The sequence below is a fragment of the Eptesicus fuscus genome, chromosome 7 (assembly GCF_027574615.1).
Source record: "Eptesicus fuscus isolate TK198812 chromosome 7, DD_ASM_mEF_20220401, whole genome shotgun sequence".
NCBI classification, from domain to species: domain Eukaryota; kingdom Metazoa; phylum Chordata; class Mammalia; order Chiroptera; family Vespertilionidae; genus Eptesicus; species Eptesicus fuscus.
Window position 1 is genome coordinate 69,768,982 of NC_072479.1, and position 12,112 is coordinate 69,781,093.

The window sequence follows — 12,112 nt, forward strand, 5'->3', positions numbered from 1 at the left end:
ATGAAGAAAGAATAGTCCTTCAACAAATGGCAATGGGACAATTGAACATATATGCCAAAAAAAAAAAAAAAAGAACTTCTTCTGAAACCTCAAACCTTTTACAACAATCAACTTAAAACAAGTCATAGAGAGAGTTTCTATCTCTCTCTCCTTCTCTGTTCCTCTCTCTGAAATCAATAAAAAATATGTTTTTTCAAGAAAGAGCAAAACTGTAGTATATCCATAGAGTGAAATATTATTTGGCAATAGAAAGGAACAAATTAATGATAATGCAACAACTTAGATGAAATCTCATAGGCATTAATGCTGAGAAAAAGGACCCAATCTCAAGAGGTTACATATTGTAAAATTCCATTTACATAACGTTCTTGAAAAGACAAAACTGTAGTGATAGAGAACTGATGATTGGTTATCAGAGGTTGGGATCGGGAGGGTATGATGACAAAGGAATAGCACAATACAGGGGAGGTCTTGGGGTGATGAAACTATTCTGCATCTTGATTGTGGCTGGGGTTACATGAGTCTACATATGTATTAAGTTCATAGAACTATACACCAAAAAAAAAAAATCTATGTTTATAATTAATTAAACTAATCCTACAAACAAACCTAGTTATGTAACTTATATTTCCAAAAAGCACAATCAAATCACAATTATTCAAAGGTGACTTGTCTGTATATTGTCAAACCCTGCTTTCAAATTCCTGATGCTGTTCATAGGGATATTTATTTACTAGTACAGTAGGTTCAGCACATGTTGGAAAGAACTTTCAACCAAAAGGCAGCTTTATCAAACAGCCAATACGCAGGCACTGACATGGTTAAGAGTCAGATTGCCTGGTTTAGGGCACCAGCTTCACTACTTGTTGGACACGCTGTTTAGCCTCTCTTTGCCTCGCCTGTAAAGAGGAGAGAGAAACAGGACATGCCTTGTAAGTTTTTTGAGAGAATTGAGAGAGATAATGAATGTAAAGTGCATGTGATAAACTATCATAAACGTGAGCTATAATATTATTTATTTAAGCCAATTAAAAACAGAGATAATTCTTTACTGTTTGGTACTTTGCATTATTTCAGAGAGGTGTGAGGTCCATCCCCAACAAGTATGGGGAGCAGGAGAGAAAGTGGGACGCCTTTAGAGAACGGTAAAAACATCCGTCAGTTGGAAATGCCAATTTCATCCCACCAACCAACTATTCGGCCAGAAACATCAAAGGCTGTAAGAAAAGCTTGGTTATTTATTGGATGCGTTAATTACAGAGTTTAACCTTTTCCCCATGACACGGATCATCAGTAAGCACATTCGATATTGTACTGAGTAATAATGCAGTGACCCTTTCAAGAACCAGCCAGGTATGAAAGGTTATTTACACTGATAATAAGGTCACCCAAGACAGCCCTCCTCTTCCAACCTGTGGGCCTTTAAATATGTGCTGTTTATTCTTTTGGTGCCAGGATGTCAGCCACTACTTCTTGCTACTGTCAGAAGGTGCTGGGGCCTCTCCCTCTACCCCGATGCATCTTTCTAACTTACTGTTTCTGTCTTGCTGTGTGTGAATAAGTCTGGTTACCAAACTTTCAAACAATAAATAACACTTACATAGTCCTCTATTCCTTATAAATCACTTTCATGAAAAATATTTATCTTCATAAAAAATCATAGGGAATAGGATAGGTGTTATTATCATGTTTTTATAGTAAATAATAAGTTTAATCACACAACCGGTAAATGGTCCAGTTAGGACCTAAACTCAGGTTCCCTGATTTACGATTCTACACTCTTACCACACCACCATTGATACAACAGAAGCAAACAGATGTTTAAAGACTGGCTGAAGAGCTCTCCATGGAACAAGGTGAATATGTGCTGGTGGCTGAGGTCCATGGCATCTAATTGCTGTATAAATGATGTTCTTCATTTACTCAGTCACAGCAGGTCCACCTATTTGCAGGTTTAACGAGAGACTAAGAGGCGTGCGATATGACTGTACAAAACGTTGCATGTTATCCTAGTCTATTCGGACTGCTACAACAAAATACCACAGGCTGGTCGCTCAAGCGACAGGCATTCATTTCTCACAGCTCTGGAGGCTGGGAAGTTGAAGATCCAAGTGCCAACAGGTTCTGTGTCAGGTGAGGACCCGCTTCCTGGTCCACAGAGGGCCGTCTTCTCGCTGTGTCCTCACGTGGTGGAAGGGGCAGGGGAGCTCTCTGAGACTCCTCCGTAAGGACACGCCCACCCCGTTCATGGTGGCCCCACGCTCATGACCTACTCACCTCCCCAAGGCCCCTCCTCCAAATACCATCACATTAGGAATTAGGTTTCAGCATATGAATGTTGGGGGAACACAACATTCAGTCTATGGTATATGTTGTCTAAAACAGATCTCTTTCTATTTCTATGATCCTAACGAGTAGAGGGAAATAGTTCCTAAACACTGAATTTTGGGCACTACAGTTTCCCAGGCATCTGGCTTATAGTAAGTAAGCACTGAGGAGACCTCTGCTGAAGGAATGAATGCATGACTGCAAGGCTGAAAATCCAAAAATAGAAAAACCAAAGACAAAAATACTTTCAGTCCAATGTTTCAAATTGTCAAGGATTCCCAACAAGAGTAAAGACAGTCAATAGTATTGTGCATTTTAAAAAGCGAAGACCCATTTTTAAGAGACACTGGATGCCAGTCTAAGAAGGTCATAACCAGGATGCTGAGGCATCCTGCAATCATGTTACATGAGGATGTGCTAATGGATCTAGATATGTTTATCCTGAAACAGAGAAGACAAAATAGTTCTTTCCAAATATTTGAAGCTGCTGAGCATGAACTAAAATTGTCAAGTGGAATAGGAAATTTTTAAAGTGTATTCTCTATAGATCAAGAGTCTAGAAATACGGCCAGCTGGTAAAAATTGTAGGGGTCAACTTTTCACTGAACAAAAAGGAGCAGTTTAATACTTAGCGCTGCCAAGCATCGGGAGGGCAGCCTTGGGAGGGAGTTGGAAGACAGGGAATTACAGTAATTTAGTATCTCCATTGTAAGAGGCATAGGACCTGTACATTAGGATTATCATCTCCGTGTTAGAAGTAAGGAAAGTGAAGCTTACTGGTAGAGAACAAAAGTAACTTGTCCATATCAACAGCTGGTGGGTGGCACAGCTGAAATTCAAATCTAGTGGTAGTGTTTGTTTGTTTCCAGTTCAATTCAACTCAACAAACATTATCTTTTAATGTCTGCTTTTGACCAGGCACTGTGCTGGATGCTGGAGATGCAAAGATAAATGACAGATAAAAGAAGGCCTTTCTTAAGAGGACTCACAGTTCATCTTCTCCATAGTGCTAGACGTGTCTGATAAAAGGCAACAAGAGCATTCAGGTCTACTGGTAAAGTGTTATCAACCTTAACCAAATAATCACTACTGGTACACTCACACCCTAAAAGTTTATAGATGTGGATTCCTTAAGATACAATAGACATAGTTCTAAAATGTTGGCATAATAAGAGATTTCTGGAAATTCAGCCACAGGCATATTTTAAAATATTAAATGGCCATATCCCAGTAAATATTACCAACAAGTTTGAAATATAGCTATTGTACTAAAGCTTCAGATATTGTGCCAGAAATGGCATTAGCTTGAGGCAAGATTCGGAAAAGGGAAGCTTGTGCTCTTGGCGACTACAGTGACATGGCTCGGGGTGTCTAGATCACAGCCAGGTTTCCTGAGTTCAGATCCTGGATTGTCATTTATCACCCATGTGCTTGGGACAAGTTACTTGACCTCTCTATGATTCACCTGCCTCATCCGTAAAGTGAGATGATATAATAATAGGACCTACCTCAATAGGGTGGTTATAAGAATTTAGAACAGTGCCTGGCACATGGCTGGCAGTCAATAAACGTTCAGCTATTTGCACTTTAAAGTACAGACTTATTCTCTACTAAGGTCAATAATCCAGTTTACCACTCCAATCTTCTGCCTTCCATCCAAAGGGGTCCATCTTCTGTGACATCTCTTTTTTTACATAAACACCAGTTCTGGTTAGGAATACTGGCATAAGTGCATTGTATGCTTTGTAAATATTGCAGTAAACTCTGATTTATCTTACTAACAATTGAGACTACTCAGTAGTATTAGAAGTTTCACTATCCTATTTTGTGATTTCATCAATGTGGATTTTAGTTTAACTTAGTACCAAGTAAGTGTTCGATAAATATTGTCCAAATAAGCCTATTTAGGCTATCTTCTAGTATGTTAAGACCTATAGTTTGGAGATTTAAAAAAATGAAATTCCAACGTGTTTACTAATTATTTGCTTAGGTACTATAGTAATCTATCTGTTCTTGTTAAGCTCTCAGCAAAATGATGCCCATCAAGGCAACCCAAGGATTTTTTTTCTCCTCTATTACTGGCCCTGTAGGATAAACTCCTAATTTGGTTAAGATTAACTCCTAATTTGGTTTTTTGATTTGGGTGATTTTTTTAAATACTCCCTATACTTTAAAAAATTAGTTAAAGCAGTTTTCCATTAAAGATATATATACAATAAGACTGATTAAAATGTTTAAAGATGAGAAGATTTATATGAAACATCTAGGTTCATATCTCAACAGGAAGAATTTTCAAGGTAACAAATTTAAAGAGGTATTTATCTAACATTTCTTTAATTTAAGAAAATGGATCTACATAAGTGATATATTCAACAATATTTTAATAAAATGTGCAGAAAGTTACCAATGACAACCATTTATGTTTATTATGTATTAAAATTTACTACATACTAAAATAATGTTTTACAAATGCCATGAATAAAATTCTAAAACTTTTAGCAGACTTGAGACCAAATATTGATTTTCTAACTCTAATTCAGAAAATTTTCCATTTTTTCCACTATATTATCTTATACCTACCATATATAGAAGAAAATTTGACCTTGTAATTATAGACATGTGCATACACACATGCAAACATATGTATAAAACTTCCATAATTCACACACCACATATACACACACATACACCTTTGCCAGTATCAACAATCTTATTGAAGAGATGAGTCCTTTCAGTAAGTAAAAATGACTCCCTTAATTAAATGATTAAATTCACACAGCATCTGTCAAGCTGATGATTTACTACATTTTGCATTGGTTACTCTTGTCCATTTCTCATGGTCCATCAGGTCATGATTTTTTTTCATTTCATAAACTCTCTTGCAATCACTATACATCAGTCAATGCCCAGAATGCGAAAAATAAATAAAATTGAGCCTACAGTAAAACAGATCTGGAATTTTAATTTAATACCAGTCATCAAAAGTCTGGATCAATATATCAAAAAATAGAATTTATTCCTTTTCTCCTTTTATAAATGTAATCAGTTCTAAATACTAATAGTTTTATTAGCTACATTAAAACATGAGGCATGGATGAAAAACAGCAGGCCTTGGGGTATAGTGATACCACTAGCTTTTAGCCCAGCCAAGAAAACATCAACAAATTACATTGTTGGCACACTCAGAAGACTAGGAAACCAACCAACAACTTGCCTTTTTTTTCCTTTTAGTTACCTCACAAACCTGAATGAATACATTCATCAGCTAAATAGCCTTGAGTTATTTGAGATTAAAAATTTTGGATGTAACAAGTTATTCTCTTATCGCAAATAACTACTGAAAATGCACAGATATCAAAGGACTATAACCAAGTGATTCATTCAGGAGATTATGGTACTTCCAGCAATTCCCTAAATTGTGAGCTTATGACACTCCCTTTCCCAGCTTTTGCTTAGCCAAAACATCTAAATGAGTGGTTCTCTGGTCTCCAGAGCAACAGCCACAGATCCATGTGCGTGAACTTATTAAAAATTCTTAAATCCTGCTGAGACCTACCGACCCAGACCCTCTGGGAGTGGGGCCCAGGACTCATGCTCTGATGAGTTTGCTAGGTGATGCGGATGGTCAATAAAATTTGAGAACTGATCTGAATAAAGGACTCCTCAAATTCTTTTTGCCTTTGATGCCTCACTTTATTCCTCACTTACATCCTCATTCATAATTACCAACTCCTGCTTATTATAGATCTACTCATTGGAAACTGCACTCAAGCACAGTGTGAGGATGCTCTGTCAATCACTGCTGTCTTGGCTCAACATCTCTGGATTCTCTGCCCCATCCTCAGCTGCAGCTCTGTGACTGTAGGGATGTGCAGCTTTGAGGATCCATCCAACTGGCAGTCATGACTGCTTGGCTCATTGGTCACAGTTCTCCACAAACCGCCTTGCATGCGTGTGCACTTGGCCCTCACGTTGTTCATGTCACACCCTCTCTGCTAACTTGCCATGTGAATCCGCTGCTCATGCTGCTGAGGTTGCCCCCTGTGGATGTTCAGTATCTTGTTTAATCAAGGATGGTGGTCTACGTCACTACATGACCTTCTGCAGTGGACCCCTGTCTCATAGGGAAGCTTGGAATAGGAAGGGGGACTGCTAATTCCTTAGGAGGAGGAGGAAGGGCTGGCACTACAAAGGGTAAGCAAGTGATGCCCAAGCCCAGCACAGAGAGATGCATCAGATAAAGAACTGGAGAGCAGTTTGGTTTTTAACCATCGTTTGCAGCTAAGGGAAGTGAAGCAAAGCATCACTTCCTGAAAACTGTCTCATGTTCTCATTACTTAAGTGCTAAGAACACTAACTTCTCCTTGGTTGGCTCCTTTCTCTGCCTCCACAAAGCATACGGCTATATTTGGGTATGTCCAAAGATAATGAACTGGGCAAAGCAGAAACCTTACTGTAGATATTCACTCAGGTCATTATCATAGGGACATGTGTAAATGAAAATTACTGATTAAATTCCAATAAATTCTGGATAACATATCTCAAAATAACGAAACGCTATTTGTAACATGTCACTGATTTTAAGAAACACATCAGTGGGTTACTTCTATTGTATTTCACAACATTAACATTGTTTCATCCTACCTTTTTCTATTACTAAAATGCTCAATTAATAAGCCCACTTGGTAGTGGATTTAACACCTGTTGGTCAACCTCTGCTGCACTGGTGTAGTAATTCGAGGACATCAGCACCTCTTCTGCAGCTTTCATATCAAAAACTGGAGTAAATGATGTAATATGAAGTTTCCAAAAATGCTTTTAACAGGGTTTGGTGGATGAAGCTGCCTTTGGCTCTCTGTGAACCCAACATCACTGGCAGACTGACCCTGCCTGTCCCAAATGGTCTGGCACATGATGCAGCTGTGGGAAAGCTGGAGCGAAACAGGGAGTCCAGGAAGGAAGGCTCCCAGACCTCATTCATACCAGCTCTAATTTGCTGCCTTGTCTACAACCAGAGAAATAGTCTATGGTTCTGCATCGCCAGACTCTAAGAAAACTCCCCCGACATCTCTTTGCCCAGTGCAAAGAGTCTTGAGGTAACCTCGCTGTCGTTTTGAATCAGTGCCGACACAGAGCATCACAGCCAACCATTCTTCTCCACGGCGTATTACAACAGAGAAAGGGGAGAGAAGTGTTAAGGTCACTATTTAAATATATTTTTATTGGCTTCAGAGAGGAAAGGAGAAAGAGAGATAGAAATATCAATGATGAGAGAGAATCATTGATCGGCTGCCTCCTCACACACCCCACTGGGGATTGAACCTGCAACCTGGGCAAGTGTCCTGACTGGGAATCGAACAGTGACCTCCTGGTTCATGGGTCAACACTCAACCACTGAGCCACGCCAGCCAAGTACTATATTTTTTTAAACACCTTTGCAGAAGCAGCAAGCCCAATTCCCAAATACTCAATAAAAAAAAGGTTTTAATTCTTAACAAACAATAAGAGAGAAGCTCATCTCAGAACAAGCTGCCATTTCACTAAAATTGCAGGAAAAGTGCTATCATCAGTATTAGGTGCTTCTTGCTTAATATAGCTCCTCTGACAGAACTTGATCTTATTTCTCTCGCCCCCAGATTGCTCGCAGGGTGCTTGTTTACCTCCTTCAGGTCCTGCACCACGGCGGTCAGCCTCTCGTTCTCTGCCTGTATGTTAGTGACCACAGCCCGGCTCTGCTTCAGTTCGTTCTGCATCTCCAAGATCTTCCCCAGGTAGTAAGCTTCCTTCGAGGCTGACTCCTGCAGCAGCGTTTCCTCCCGAGTCTCTCCATCCTCAGCAACTTTCCGGTGGATGGAGTAGGACTGCCCAAAGGCCTGCAGAGCATTTGCAAAGAAAAAGAAGACACAATGAAATGCCCCATAAGAATGCTAGTAAACAGGCTTGGGGAAATGCTTTGCTTGTATGAAGAGCTGATCTGCAAGACGTCCAGAAGCAAAACTACATTTTTTATAAACAGTCTAGCAGCTTTCATTGATACTTAAAGTAATTCAAATTCAATTAATAAGGAAAACTAAATTTTAAATGCCTTGCTAAAAATATATATGTGTATATATATATATATATACATATATATATGTGTGTGTGTGTGTGTGTGTGTGTGTGTATACACATATATATATATACACACACATATATACATACATACACACACACACACACACACACACACACACATAATGGGTTAAGGGAAACCTGAAAAACATTGCTGCTTAAACATTGCTGTTTGCTTTAAGTTACCTTTTTTTTTATTTGTTTACAAATCCTAAGAAACAGATAGTTCAGTGCTAATGAGCCCATCCAAATTCATGTTCTCATTTTCATTCTAGTAAAAAATCCCCAAAATATTTTTCAAGGAAGAAAGCAATAGTTTCATTAGCTTTCTAATATATTATCAGTAAGGATACACCAATTTTGAGCAGTACCCTTAAGACAAAATCATCAAACAGCATTCAAATCGCCTGTACCACAAAAAGACCTTGAAATATAGTCAATGTATAAGAAGACATATAGGTAGCTACTTATTTGTGCAAAAAGAAAAACAGAATAATAAATCAGAAACTAATGAAATTGGTTATATGCAGGAGGTAAGTGAGAAGGGGGTAGAAAGAATGAGGGAATGAAATGTGATACAAGGGGTGGGGTGGTGCTTTTCTGAGTATGCCTTTTCATATAATTCTGACTCTTAGAACTAAAGTAATGTTTCACATACCTCCCCAATAAATGGTAATTAAAATCAACCTCCATGTGTCAGGGGAACCCAAATGGAGCACAAACAACCAATGAACCCAGCTGTATTGCAAATGAACAACATAATTACACTAAAAGGGGTGGAGAGGAAAAGACCTAATCTGAATAATTTTGGAAATCAGTATTTTTATTATATATTACAAAGCTAAAGACAAAACGAACTGTACCCTAACGCTACTGTTTAGTTCATATATTTTTTTCCTCACAAGAATTATGAAATCACAATTCTGAAACTTTTTGTTGTTGTTAATCCTCACGCAAGGATATTTTTCCAATGATCTTTTAGAGAGAGTCAAATAGAAATAGAAAGACAGAGAGACATATCTAAGTGTGAGAAACACATCAATTGGTTGCCTCCTGCATGCGTCCCAACCAGGATGAACTTACAGCCTTTAATAGGTAGATAAATATTGAGAGATAGATAAGTAGATAGATATACAGAGGAAGAGAGGGGTTTATATACATATACATACTTCCTAGCTTTGTCCAACTGCGAGGGCATAGAAGTAATGACATACCAGTAGCAATGAGCATACCTGCACCAAAATTTTGTTCCTAACTATCAATCTCCAATGAAAAGAACTAGAGGTATTTGGAGAAATGACCAATTCTTGGGCTGGAGCAAAATGAACTTGGTGCATCTTGCGGTACCAAAAGATTTAAGTAACAAAATACCTTTTTTAAATGATGGGGCTATATCAAGAGACACAAGAGCCTACCTGAAGGGGCTCCCCATGGCCAAAGATGGGATAATGTGGGCAACAAAATAAATATAGTAATGAATTATAATACACGAGTAAATATCCACGAGTCCACATTGATATAATAACTGAATAAATGAGGGAAGAAATAGCTCTTATAGAATTCTAATTAATAAATTTGAAGGAATGATGGAAATAAAATATATCAGCGTCTGGCAAACACCAAGTAATAACTGTTGCAGGTAAGAATTATCAGTGGAATATAAAATTAACAGGCAAAAAGTGTGATGAGAAACAGGACATCTGCACAGTCTTAACGCATCTTCTCCCAATAGTTAGACTACAAGCAATGAGACATATTGACATCATGTACCCTGTGATATAATACACTGAGAGAGCACAGCATTGCTTCTGTGATAATCTTGCCAAACACGCATAAGCCAATTCTTAGCATAAAGAAATAAAATAAACCCAAACTGGGAGACATTCTACAAAATTACTGGCCAGGACTCTTCCAAGTATTGAAGTTAGGAAAAATAGAGAAAGACTCCGCCAGACTAGATGAGAATAAGGAAACATGACAATTAAATGCACTGTGGGGTCCTGGACCTACAAAAAGACATTAGTAAGACAATTGGCAAAACTGAAATAAATTACTCCTATTGGTTAATATTATTATATCAATGTCCATGTTGTTTCCATAATTAGATTATGGTTATGTAAGATGTTAACATTTGGAGAAGCAATGTAAAGGGTACAATGAAATTCAGGGTAGTATTTTTATAACTTTTTTCTGGGTCTAGAGTTATTTGGAAATAAGTAAGTGAAATCTCTGCCCTAAAGAAATTGATAGATCTGCTAAAGTACTGGCACACAGGGTTATAAAAAATGTATGTGCACAAACTCCAAAGGGATACTATATTCAGTTAGAAGTACTATAGCTTTATTATGTAACTTGTGCTATTACATTTTGAAATTTAAAATGTCATAAGATGATGCTTCTGGGCTATGTGTAGTCCATGAGGAAATAAGGCAGGAATGAACCTTTGAAACTCAGTTTCATATTTGTTACAAACCTGAAGGCAGAAAGGTATATGTTAGTCATAAAAGTCAGGAGGAGACGGCTTGATTTAGTGATTCCAAAGACAATCTGTTACTCTTCTCTAAATTAAACTCATAGAAACATAAATTTAAAAAAAATACTAATCTGAAAACCCATGTCTCAATAAACTATCTCCCTTAAAATCTCAACATGGCCCTAGCTGGCTTGGCTGAGTGGATAGAGCATCGGCCTGTGGACTGAAAGGTCCTAGGTTCAATTCCCAGTCAAGGGCACATGCCTGTGTTGCAGGCTTGATCCCCAGTGTAGGGCATGCAGAAGGCAGCCAATCAATGATCCTCTCTCATCATTGATGTTTCTATCTCTCTCTTCCTCTCCCTTCCTCTTTGAAATCAATAAAATATATATATTTTTAAAAAATATCGACATGGATCAAAGTTAAAGGATGGTTACTAAGCATCAACTAAGGAAGAAATATTCCAGGATCGATGTTCACCTGTACAGAGCGAGCTACTGCTGGTGTTAGGCTTTCAGTCTCTGGACAGAAAGAAATTATTTGAGAAGCCAAATTTCCACATTTGGTAAAAAGCATACTGACTCATGAATAGATGAAAAATTATTTTTGGAAATGATGTTTACGTTACTTTTCCATCAGTAATGGTCAGATTCTGTGAGGTCAAGTCTGGATTCACTACATCAAAAAATCTTGGGGGCAGGAGAGAGTTCTGGAAGCAACCTCCCTACGTGACCTGGGAAAGTCTTCAGCAGACTCTCCCCAGCAAAGGAACCCTGATTCTATAGTCAAGTATCAGGACAATTTAAAATTAGCATGGCCTGGCTGGTTGGCTCAGAGGTTGAGTATCAATCTATGAACCAGGAGGTCACGGTTTGATTTCCGGCTTGGGGGTGGGGGTGGGGAGGAAGGGGGAGTGGATGCAGGAGACAGCCAATCAATGATTCTCTATCATCATTGATGTTTTTATCGCTCTATCCCTCTCCCTTCCTCTCTGAAATCAATAAAAATATTTTTAAAATAAAATAAAATGAGCATGAACTGTGTGTCAAACCCTCAGCGAGTTTCCTTTTCACAACTACTTCCCTGCTTCTATGTAACAAAGAACTTCAACGGGTCCATTTTTCTTTATTCTGCCTGAGTCAAATCAATAGACTCAGATGGTCTATGGCTCTCACATTATTCTCAGCACCCAGGCAATGG

General features: G+C 38.3%; 1 protein-coding gene across 6 annotated transcripts in view; it reads right to left on the reverse strand.

Annotated features, from left to right (window-relative positions):
- BICD1 (BICD cargo adaptor 1) overlaps positions 1–12,112 on the reverse strand; it is a 194,067-nt gene that overhangs the window by 92,559 nt on the left and 89,396 nt on the right. For all 6 annotated transcript variants that reach the window (XM_028144143.2, XM_054719176.1, XM_054719177.1 and 3 more), the window contains exon 2: positions 7,989–8,201. In XM_028144143.2, the coding sequence (XP_027999944.2) occupies positions 7,989–8,201 (213 nt within the window). The remainder of the gene's footprint in view (positions 1–7,988; positions 8,202–12,112) is intronic.